The sequence below is a fragment of the Botrytis deweyae genome (assembly GCF_014898535.1).
Source record: "Botrytis deweyae strain B1 chromosome Unknown BDEW_031, whole genome shotgun sequence".
Taxonomy (NCBI): Eukaryota; Fungi; Ascomycota; class Leotiomycetes; order Helotiales; family Sclerotiniaceae; genus Botrytis; species Botrytis deweyae.
The window spans coordinates 299343-311976 of record NW_024066238.1 but is presented as its reverse complement, the minus strand read 5'-3'; the positions used below and the strand labels follow the sequence as shown (position 1 = coordinate 311976).

At 42.4% G+C, this 12634-nt stretch overlaps 3 protein-coding genes across 3 annotated transcripts; 1 reads left to right on the top strand and 2 right to left on the bottom strand.

The window, feature by feature from the left end:
* Window positions 1-6326: 6326 nt before the first annotated feature.
* Window positions 6327-6758, bottom strand: EAE98_009864 (uncharacterized protein; the record flags this gene model as incomplete). Its single annotated transcript, XM_038957485.1, has 2 exons — window positions 6327-6589; window positions 6683-6758. The coding sequence occupies 2 exons, from the start codon at window positions 6756-6758 to the stop codon at window positions 6327-6329; spliced, it is 339 nt and encodes a 112-aa protein (XP_038806193.1).
* Window positions 6759-7354: 596 nt separating this feature from the next.
* On the bottom strand, window positions 7355-9792 carry EAE98_009863 (uncharacterized protein; the record flags this gene model as incomplete). The annotated part of the gene is made up of 2 exons (XM_038957484.1): window positions 7355-9559; window positions 9616-9792. The coding sequence occupies 2 exons, from the start codon at window positions 9790-9792 to the stop codon at window positions 7355-7357; spliced, it is 2382 nt and encodes a 793-aa protein (XP_038806192.1).
* Window positions 9793-11785: 1993 nt separating this feature from the next.
* On the top strand, window positions 11786-12076 carry EAE98_009862 (uncharacterized protein; the record flags this gene model as incomplete). Its single annotated transcript, XM_038957483.1, has 1 exon — window positions 11786-12076. One exon carries the CDS (start codon window positions 11786-11788, stop codon window positions 12074-12076), a length of 291 nt encoding a protein of 96 aa, XP_038806191.1.
* Between the last annotated feature and the right edge of the window lie 558 nt (window positions 12077-12634).

The window sequence follows — 12634 nt, the reverse complement described above, 5'->3', positions numbered from 1 at the left end:
GCATGCGCGCTTTTGGCTCCGTGTTGTGAATGATACGGATGCGAAACCTTTGCTGCGGAAATTGCTTTCGCTGTTGAGGAAGTGGGGATTGTGTTTGGTTTTCTGTCGGGGAGTTTGTTGTTTGTGTCACTGGAGTGTGGTGGACTTTGTACTTTGAACTCTTGATTTTAGACTTGCGAAATAACACGTGGGAATGTAGAGCCGGGAGGCTACCTATTTACAGTGGATGGAACCGCTGCCGCTGGCTGAGGAAGTGGTTGTGATGCAGAAAGGAATGGTGAGGACGACTGCGTCGGAAAGACTTTGTAATACATTTCATAGACTGAAGCCGGATAGTGAATATGGGTGAGGAGGATCCATTTCTCGGACAAAGTTGATTTAAGATAAGATACTAATAGTGACATAGATGGGTTGAGTGTTTGGAAGCTCTTTTTGAAGAAGTAGGACTTGTGGATGTATTCCGTACTTGATATACATGGCCTAATTATCTCGGTCCTTTTTGGTCACAAAGCTCTATTACTGCTACTGCAAATGTGATGGCGAAGATAGATGCTTATAATACGAAGGGAAGTGGAAAGGGGATGACATTTGTAAAGGAATTAGAGAGAGAAAACACAAATGGGGTTGCGGTGGATGCACCTTTCAATGCGTTGTTGGTTGTAAGATGTTGTGATTGAGATTTTTGTTTCCATGGTATCAGTCTAGGACGTGATAGTTTATTATCATTGAGAGGTTCGGTTCGAGTCAAGAATCATGAATCTTCGTCGTAGATAGATACCTTTTCCTCGAGATTTAGACACACGCACTTGCGCGGGAAAAAGATCAATTTGCCTTCAAATTTCAAAACCACACAGACATATGCCCACTTCTGCTATCAAATCCCAATCTCTCGTCCTCTTCAAGACTCCCAAAGTCAATCGACTGCGGTGCCATAACATCCATATCATTGCCTCAGGATCTGATTTCAACCTCAATCAGAAAAATCCTGAAAGATGCGTTCCGTCCCAGTTCAGTTCAGTTCTGCTCAGCTCAGCTCGGCTCAGCTCAAGCATCATCATGATTCACGATTCACAACTCACGATTTACAATCCATCATTCCCAAGCGCCCATCCTTTCCAATCTCCTCCCCAAAGTCCAGAGCGACAGATTCGCACTTTTAGACCTTTGGGCATCCATCCATCAAATATGTCTCGTAGCGGATTTAAACTCCTAGTGTCTGACCAGTGACCACACCATAAGTACATACACTTCTAGACTCTAGCATATATACTAATTCCCTAAACAATCAACACCCCCAGCCTTTAACCTTTATTGAAAAGTTTAAATCGCCCATTGTACATTTTACCTACTTGGGTAGCAGCCGGCACGGAAACTATACTAGTCACCGGTCTCGAGCCGGTGTCAGCTAGATACTATGTAAGACTAGCCGGTTAGGCCGAGCCTACGAAGTATAGTCTGGTACTCCCAATTCGAAGGCTGGTAATATGATATTTATTCCCCTTTGGGGAAAAAATAAGGAATCAAAATATAAACAGGATCTGAATTTATAGTAATAATTTATAGTAATAATCTACAGGAAAAGATCCAGAAAAGACAGAAAAAATAAAGATGATGAAAAGAAAAGAATTGCAAATCCAATCCAATCCAATCCAATGCAATCCAGATCCCAAGAACAAGTTTCTCCCTCTCCATTTCCATTGATCCAACCTCCTCTTTCCCCTCCGTCTTCCCCGGACCTTCCTCCCCCATGAAGTCTCAATCGTGAATCACAAACTCATCACAAACACGGCTCTTCCGATACATGATAAATGATACATACCTACTTCGGTACCCTACTTTGATACCCAAGAGTCAAGAGATAATCCTCGCAGCCACCAACCAACCAACTCATCAATCCATTCCAATCCATTCCCAACCTCCCAGCCCTCATCATCTCAAACCACGAATATCTAAGAAAAATCAAGCATCGAAACCAGTCTGCCAGAACCAAAAGCAGAGCCAAGAATCAAAACCAAAACCAAAACGACTCATCATATCAACGCCTCAAACATCATCTTCCTCTTTCCCCGGCCGGTAAGAAAGTAAGTCAAGTAGGTAAGCTTACTTACCCCCCTCCACCCGTTACAACTCCCAACTTCTCAACGGCAATTTCCTCTTTTCCTGTCGGTACTTGGTTGCTTACTTGCCGTTTTCCATACAGGACGTCGTAGTAGCACTTTATCGACTCCACTATCTATCTATCTATCGTAAATGATTAATCCATCCATCCATCCATCCATCCATCCATTCATCCCATACAATATGATACATACATAAGATCTTACATACCCAAGCCAAGGACCAGCCGGACCAGCCAACCAATCCATGCCCATGCCCATGCCCATCCATGATTTCATACATCTCAATTTCATACATACCTCTCGAACGTTTGATATTCACCCGATGCTCGTATCAACCTAGCATCTATCTCCCTCCTCTGCACATATTACTAACCATCTCCTAGTAAACCATGCCTCCCGAGCCTCCCTCTCCGAGACTCATCTCGCGTTCATTTCGAAACCCTCGGAACGATTCTAGAACAAGGACTAGGATTCCTACTAGCATGTATGGGTACCCAAATGAATAAACCGATCCCTGTCCATCCATTCATCCCATTCCATGCCGTTTCGTTATTTACACTTTACACTTTACAATTTACAAAAGCCCATTGCTTGATTCAACATTTCCCAAATTTTCCCGTCCAGAGTACTACTGTCTGTACGATGTCGTCTGTAGGTAGTCTGTGATAAACCCAGTCCCTAGTCGACCTCACATTTATTAGTACTGTAGTCTGTAGAGCTCCCTACGTTGTCAAGCCAACAAAATCAACACAACACACGATACGAGATGAAAATCATGATAGGCAAATTGGATCATCACAGTCCATCGTGAACGAGAGGCATCGATCCACTTGGGATCCGGAGATCAATGCCGCGTCGGTACGATGTATGTGTTTGTATGTATGTAACCATGACCAGTAATATGGAAGTTAGATACCTGGGTAGTTGATTTGTAATGTCACATCACATCACATCACATCATGGCATATCATACATATTCATATGATCATATCGCGTAGACAGAGAAAAGGAGGTGGTTGGGGTCTTTCTCTCGTGGAATGATCCGGCCGTTGGAACTGGGAATTTTCTGATGTGCGATTTACGAGGAAGCGTCAAGGGAGGGATTATGGAAGATGTTCCCGCGATGGATGGAAGCTAGGTGGCACGTATACTTCTTACGATATACGTACTACGATATGATATGATATGATATGATAATGGGATGAAAGATTCTGGAAGTGCTGGGTATTGTATGACATAGATATCTACAGATGAAATTATATGATAATAGATATCTAGATTCGTATATATATGCTATATTGACAAGCTATGTGTGTACTCCGTATCGTAAGTATATCTAAGGGTCTAGAGAATACGGAGGTTGAAGGCGTAAGTCGTGTAAGCCCCATTTTTAATAAAAGTTGCTGTTTTACGAAATTCCAATGCTGCTTTTACTAATTTTACTAGATATTCAACCATCCCCCCCAAAATTTCGAATTTTCACCCCTTTTATTCAAATTTTCAACTCTTTTAATTTTGAAGCTTTTGAAGCTTTCAAAGCTTCCTATAGGTTCTAAATAAGCTTAGAATAGCATTTCTGAAAAGAAAAATATGAATTTCGATAAATTTGAGTGATTTTGCTAGGGGTAGAATAAATTTACAATACTTTCACCGTCTGGAGTTCACCATATAAATTTTCAACCAGCGTGATGATATGATTGGTCCAAACGATAAAAATGGGGAAAAGCTCGGTCGCTTTTTAGTGTGTTTTACAATACTTACGCTGACAACCTCCGTAAGAAGAATTTATTAGAGTTCAGGGTTTAGAGTTTAGGGTCTAGGTGAGGATTATATACTTTATCATACTCTAACTCTACTACACCATATTATTATTATATCATATGTATCCATACTACAAAATTCAAAAACAATCTTACCCTAAAGATACCACCTACCTACACCAAACGACCCATAAGGTTATCAACCCCCAAAAGTATGATTAATAACTAAGAAAATTAGAGACTGGAACTAGAATCAGAATCAAACTATATACTCTAGTACCTAGCCTCAGTAGCCTCAGTACCCTCCCTACCCTTTCAACTCCCAGTTCCCCAGTTCCCAAAGGAAAGTAAGATACATACATAGTACATACATATACATACATATATACATACATATATACACCCGATTTCATAACGTGTGTCCACAAAAAAAGTACCTTTTCGAATATCACCTAATTGAATTTTTGAAATCTAAAAATCTAAATCAATCAATATAATTTCAAATTGAAAAAGACTTGTATTATAATATAAATCTCAATTAATAAAATCAAAAAACAAAATTTGAATTATTTTAATTAAAGATTTATCGAATTGAAAATGATTAAATAAAATTGTAATTTTTAAAATAATTATTAGATTTTTGATCTTTCGAAAATTGAATTTTCATTTAACCATCTCCAATTTAATAAATTCTTAATTAAAACGATTCAAATTTTGTTTTTTGATTTTATTAATTAAAATCTATATTATAATACAGAGTTTTTTCAATTTGAGATTATATTGATTGAATTAAAAGCAATTGAATTATTTCTATATAGGATTTAGCAAAAAGTTGATTAGATCAAAAAAAAGTTATATTTTGAATACACGTTATGAAATCGGATATATATACATACATACATACATACATACATACATACATACATACATACATACATACATACATACATACATACATACATACATACATACATACATATATATACTACAAAGTATACAATGCATCCATCATCGACCCTGAAGATCTCTCCAAATTGCACATTCTACATTCCACATTCCACATTCCATATTCATCCTAGAACCTATCATACCCTACGAATAGCTATCCTATAGCTATTCTATAGCTATATACCCTGAAACCTATCCTATAGCTACATACCCATAGTCCACCCACCCACCTATCCATAGCTCCATCCATACCCAATATAAGAAACAAGAAACAAGAACCAACAAAAAACAAGATACCCAATGCAAGATCGATCAAGGATCCTCACCAACATCCACATCCACATCCTCACCAACATCCTCACCAACATCCACACCCACCCAAGCTCTTCCCTTCCCCTTCCCTTTCCCTTCCCTTCCCCTTCCCTTCCCCTTCCCTTCCCCTTCCCTTCCCCTTCCCTTCCCCTTCCCTTCCCCTTCCCTTCCCCTTCCCTTCCCCTTCCCTTCCCCTTCCCTTCCCCTTCCCCTACACCCTACATGATCCAGAGGGGCAAACAAATCTTTTCCTCCCCTCTTCCCTCTTCCCTCTTCCCTCTTCCCGGACTTCCCTCTTCCCTCCCATGCTATCCGTCGCCCCGTCGCTCATTCACTCACTCCACTTTGGCGATCATACTATACCATACCATACCATACCATACCATTCCAGATCACGCTATACCATACCATACCATACCATACCATACCATTCCAGATCACGCTATACCAACCATACCATACCATTCCAGATCACGCTATACCATACCAACCATACCATACCATACCATTCCAGATCACGCTATACCATACTATGCTATACTACACTACCCTACACTACTACTCATGATTCCACCCCAAAACTAACACAATGAGTCAGTTCACCATCTAGTTCACCATCTAGTTCATCATCTAATTCATCATCTAATTCACCATCTAATTCACCATCTAGTTCACCATCTACGAGTAGTCCACCACCCAGACTCCAGATCTCAGTCCATCATCCAGAGACCCATCCAGAGACCCATCCATAGCCTCTAGAGTAGCCTCTTCGTAGAGTGAAGAGAAAAAGCCTAGTTTTACACATACGACAGACATCATGTCACATCACGTCATCGATTCACACACAGATAATAGATGCAATAATACCATTCACGCGCAAGCACACAAGCACACAAGCAAGCAAGCAAGCAAGCAAGATATGAACAACTCAATAGAATCAGATGAAAGGAAAAAGAAGGCGACGCTATCACGCCCAATTTTTAATTTCCACCTACACACACACACACACACGACACACTACTCTATCTTTCCCTCCCTTCTTACTCATCAACCCATTGAACCCCCCATCCCCTTCTCTAAACATTCGCCACTAATCTAAATACAGGATCCCCAGCCTCCCTCCCCAACGATCCTGAAAATCTCTTCCCCATCCATCTACCTTCCGACACATCTCACCCATATCTATCTAACCCCTAAAATCTCTGCCATTTCCTCCCTCTTCCATGACAATGACATACCGCCCAGCAGTTTCAATCGAGGTAACTTTCAACCTCACTAGCCAACACAGCATAAGAGCGATGACGTCCTTTCTTTCCAAGTCCTCCATCCATGCATGAAAGCACAGCCAATTCTTCCCAGGACCTTCCCTCCTGATGTGCAGGAACGAGGATCTTCCCCAGAAAATCCCTTCCTGCAGCAAATCTCTAAATGTTCCGTCCCAGGATAGCCCTAACCAGATATGTACGACAAAAGAAAGACAAAAGGAACAAGGAAACTGTTATAATTAAGTAGATGTACCATCCCCGCCACAAATATGCATACCCTTAGAAACCCCTTCCTCTGCCCGTCCCGCCAGAGCCGCAAATCCCAGATCCCTTTCCCCATATCCCGTGCCCATATTTTTTTGGTGAAGCTGGTCTTGAAAACATGTGAGTTGTACAGTAATGTGCGACCAATGTAGAATAAACAGATTCACTTCCCCCAATTAACTGCCGCCACGTGGCTCGCCTGAAAATCAACATTGACCCTGAAAAATAGGAAAATAATAACATGTATATAATTCGGTCCTGGCATTCAATTGAATTTGCTACAGGCCACATCCATAGAAAAATTTGATGACAAATGAGATATTGTTTGAGTGCTGTGAAGCAATTGTTTTCCATTGAATCTTCGGAAAATAGAATTTAGTGCAGTCTATGAAGGGGTATTTAGAAGACGAGAAAAAATGATGAACACTAAGAAGCGCTTCTATAGGCGCGACTATGCTCAGGGGTATGAAGCTGGAAAATAAAATCAAAAGAAGGTTTCGATATCAACATTAAACGCCGCAGATGAACTCGCTAGACCCAGCTGTGCTGGTGTATAGTAAACTGATGTCACAAAGAACGTTTGAACAAAAAACTGACCCCGCCATATATCTCCCAAACACCATGCAATGTAGATACCCCGAAACTTTTCCTCCAAGTATTTTACAAATTGACGATAGAGGATCGTCTAGAATCGATTTTGTGCCGCGAATATACTAGCAGCAGCAGATGCTGCCCACTCATTTTCCTCATAATCGTATGGTGGTGTCGAGGATTGCTTGCTAGATCCATGATTTTTTGGAGTTGGTGAAGCATTGTTTAAACCTTGGCCAAAGAGTACCGAATTACCATTAGCGGAAGGGGAGGGCGTAGGGTATGGATTTAAACCAGTATTACTATGTGATTGTCTTAAGGGTTGTCGATGATCGTTCTGTACTGAGTTTCCGCGTTTCACCATTTTCTTCGTGGAAATTGAAGCTTCGTCAAGCAATTCGTCTTCCTCATCAGGAGTCTCGTATTGTTGAACTCCTGGTATTTGGCTCCTCCTGTTCCTAGTAGGTATGGGTGCAACAGACCTTGGAATATCGGCAGTCGAACGCGGTGCTTGTTGATGAGGCACAGAGTGATGTCTCTTTAAAACACTACTTGGATTGATTTGATGACTTGGTGGTATAGGAGGGCAATTGGTACTCTGTGGTGAATCCAAGTTTTGCTGTACGTTACGCAAAGCCTTGTCTAATGCCTCAGAAGAATCGACTTTTTGCGGAGCAGGACTCGCAGGCTGATTACTATCCAATACCATCGACGATCTATTGCTCGACCAAGGTCCGCATCCAGCCTGTGCTTCAAGGTCCATTGATTTCGGCGACATGGGAGTTGTAGATTGTCGACCAGAGAACCTTCTCGCACGTTTCCTTAAATGAGAAAAGAAACTTTCCTTGTGGCCACTTGGGGGAGATACTAGACCTGAATTTCCATTCAATGCCATTTCAGCTTGCTGTCGATGAATTTCCGCATAATGATTCGTGCTCGAGGCAACTGATAATTGACGACCAATCTTCTTCGAACCTTTATCATTTTGTCCAGAATAGAGATCATTGTACGATGATGTTCTGCTGTTTGCTTGTGCTGTTGCAGTGTCAGAGATTGGCGATATTGGTTTAATTGTCGGTAAAATCGGCATTGGCGCTGCGTTAGTAGCTCCGGAAGCCCATGTTGACCGCTTTGCCGCAGGCTGACGTGTCTTAGCGACGGGGATTTCACTAATTGTAGCTGTAAGCACCGGTGAAGGCTTGGATGCCACGTTCTCTTTCTCCTTTGTTGGAATTGCTGCAGTGTTAGAATTATCATTTCTACCGATAAGGGATTTTCTAAACCAGGAAGGTTTTGCAGTTGCAGCTGGTGTGGCCTCAGAGAATTCCTTTGAGCTACGATAGCTTAGATCGGAATGTTTGCGACCGAGTATCCTGGATGATGACTTGGGCCTCAATGGATCCACAGCATCAGTAAAAAATTCGTGAGCCATAGCCTGAGTTGATGTTGGGCGACTTTTCGGATCCCACATCAAACACCACGTGACAAATTTTGCCAATGATGCTGGCCATTGAGGTGTCTGAAGAATCGTGTCCATGGAATGTGGCGCCATTTTTGGGAATGAGAACCCTAGTTTGCCGGCCAATCTCGTACCTTCTCTCCAATCACCTCCACCAACTCTCTCGCCAGCCTTGTTGTACCAGTTACCTGGACTGCCCATGATTTCACACACTCTCCAGACCTGATCGACTTCGTTTCCTCCAGGAAATAAAGGTTTCAGCGTTGCAATTTCCACTGCCATAGCACCAATTGCCCAAATGTCCACTGGAGCTGAGTACTCCCCTGCTCTTAATAATACCTCTGGCGCTCTGTACCATCTGGTTGATACATAGGTTGTATAAGGTAACTTCGAATGAGTTTCTCGTGCAAGACCAAAGTCGGCAATCTTGACTGTGTAAGCTGGTGGTGTAGAAGGAGGAGTGACCATAGCAGAGTATCGTCGGAATGAGTTTCCTGAATCCTGTGCTGATGTGGAAACGAGAATGTTTTCTGGTTTAATATCGCGATGGAAGAACTGATGAGCGTGAATATGCTCGAGTCCTTGCATGATTTGGAAGAGGATACTCTTGACACTAGAAACGTCCAGGCACTTGTGGTCACGAGCCTTCATCAATTGATACAAGTTTCCATCCATGTACTCCATGGCAATATGTAACTTCTTTGTAAAAGGGTCGAGGAATATATCTAATGCTGGGACGAGGTGTGGATGAGGTGGTAATGTCTTTAAAAATACGACTTCTCGTAGTTCTAGACATGGCTGAAATGATTCAAAAGTCTTCTTCATCGTCTTGATAGCAATCTATAATTCTTTCGTCAGCTTCAACAATTCCTCAGTCGACTCTTGTCTAAACTTACGATTGTCCCACGTCGAGCTACACTGGCTCCTGCCCCGCGTACTCGAGCTAGAACAACGCTACCAAAGCTTCCATCCCCAATATCTTTCAATACTTCGAACCTGTCTTCCAACGCTTGTCCTTGTGAAGCTTGAGGGGTCGAAGACCCTCGGTGGGTTAAATCGTACGCGACTGTCATGTTTGTAGACCTAGTTTGAGGTATGTGTTGTGGTAATGTATATATGTATTTGAATGATAAATGTTCGTATTAGATGACCGACAGTGAATACTAAATGAAACTGGCTATGTTAGCAATCACCTTCGTCACGTTCGAGCATCAGATGCCAACCATGGTGAATGTCAGGAGATTTCACTTACCAATGCTGCCGCGTATATGGCTCTACGAGAGCTTTCTTACTTTAATCGGAGCATTCATGTAACGTAGCTGACGATGGTGGTAGGTAACGATCGAGATGATAACGATATGTTTTGGATGTCCTCCGTGAGATTGGAAATGAGTGAAGTAGCGAATTGAAAGATCAAGAAGTTGATCAGGTAGAGAGATGTAATGGGATGTCTGAGGAAGGGTCCAAGGGTAGGAAAGGAGCCGTTACCAAGAATCGGGAGTGCGGGTCTTGACCCGCTAGAGCAAGAAGACTTTCGACGATCAAATAGAAGGACGGACGACTCGTGACGTTTTTGGGTTAGTATTTGAATGATAGGAGAAGCTGTAAAAGATCAAGGGCTTTTCGTAGTTTCTTGATGTGCGACGTGGGGGAGTCGATGGCTTGCTTGTTGTAGGTGGATATCGCAAGCGCATGAGAGTCAGTCCAAAAGGAAAGCACTGGCATGGGTTGCATGAACTTTGAATTGTCGAAACTACCAGGCCTTGAACCGTGGAAACTTGCAAGACCTCAAGCTTCGCGCTTTCTCTGGTTTGTGTTTTATTAAGTTCCGCAAATCCTTCCAGAAGACAATCTTTGGGGCATGAACAGCTCGGGGGTGATGGTAATAACCAATTTCGCTAAGATCCACTTTGACATCGAACAGTAGATTGGATCTTTTAGTAGTTCCTTCAGGGGTATACGATGCCAGAAATGGGTGAGTCTCGAATGGATATTAGATAATTGGCATTATTTGAATTGATTGATTTGTTCTCGTACCGGGTTGTAATTAATACGGAGGGAGGAGGAGTTTGGAAGGAAGAAGGGGAAGAAATGAAGGGTCTGTAAGTTGCGTGCGTATGTATGTGTGGACTGTATGGACTGTATGGACTAGATAGCTAGCGAGCGAGTGATTTTGGACGGTTTCTCTTCTTCCTGTGCAATGCAGTGTTGGATTGCTGATGCTTGATTATGCTGGCTGACGGATTTATTTGAGGTTATGCGTGTATGTGTGAGTGTGCGAGTGTGCGTGCGTGCGTGCGTGCGTGCGTGTGTACGGTCGGTATGGTATATGGTATGGTATATGGTATGGTATGGTATGGTATGTACATGTGGGAACTGATACTGCGAGTTATATGCGAGATTGTGGGGACTTGTCTCGAACAACACGCTGTTTAGCTGAATTAAGTCTCAAGAGCACCGTGATGCTGTATAATTCTGTAAATCAAATAAGAAAAGAGAGAAAAATCGCCAGTGCTGTGCTGGTTTGGAATCCCTGGTAGATATCGGCTAAAAAGTGTCGATTGCTTCTTGTGATGCCAACACAGCGGCCGAGTAAAGAGTGTGATGATGCTGATTCGATGAGAGTGCGGATTAATTCAATAATCAATGGCCCTTGGTGGCCCCGGGGAAGTCGATACCTTCGAAGTACCTAACGACTTCAAGTAATATCTCTCGGTCATGTATGTACGAGACTACGAGTATGGCCCACGGATTATCAACGGATTATTGAATCTTGATTCTTGATGTAAAGAAAAATGAATGAAGAGGGGCTTTAAAGGCGGGGCGGGCTTTGGGACCTCTTTTTTTTATTTTTATTTTTCTTCTTCTCTTTCCAATCAATTGAGGTTATATTAAAGGAAAGTCAAAAGGGTCTTGATTCTTGAATCAGGATAGTGGATTGATTGAGATGAAAATCATGGATGGTGAATGGTGGATGGTGGGTGGTGGGTGGTGGGTGGTGGATGGGCCATTTTATTAATTGTTTGGTGTTTGGTGTTTTTCTTGAAGCCAACGAGATACCTAGATATGCAGAAGAAGATCAAAAAGGGCAGAGGAAACCCCCTCCATGGCACTGAGCTAGTATCTCACGATGTACAATTCAATAACCGTCATGATCAATGTGCACACGACGGAGGAGCCTTTTCTCTTGGGATCAGCAAGGACAATACGATGATACGGTTCAGATCCCAAGAATGCGAGGCGGCGATGAAATTCGAGGCGTGGGAGGGTGACACTGATAAGAAAGGAAAGGAAAGGAAAGCAGAAGTTGTGTTGGATGTGACTCTGCGAGGTGGGAGACAAATGAAAAGAGAGTGAAGTGTGATGAATCATGACATGAAAGATTCTGAAGCGTAAGGTTTCTAGAGCAGCTTAGTGGTTAAGGTGTCAAGATTGACTTCCGATAACTACTACCTCCCTACCTTTGTTTGAACTTTGAAATACCGGTACGCCCTGAAAATACTACTCACTGCCCGGGTGGTAATTACCTCGTCCTAGTCTCTTTGACTTCAGCCATAGATACCTATTCTAACAATTCAAAGACTTCCAGTCAACTGAATCCTCCACCGTCGCAGCAGACTCACCGTACAGTAATTGCAATGGGAAGCCATTCAGAAAGTTAACCAGTCAACCGTCAACTAACCCACTTCATACTTGGCTTGGGTATCATATCATTATCACAAGACCATCTGTAATTACGAAGAACAGATCGTCCAAATCCCTCCAAACCCAAAATCTATTACCATGGCATCAAAGCTTATTACCTGTTACGATAAATGGATGGATGGATTGAATTGGATTGGATGGATTGGATGGACTGATGGACTGATGGATTGATCGATTGATTGATTCCGATTCCTTTCCCATATTTCCCCC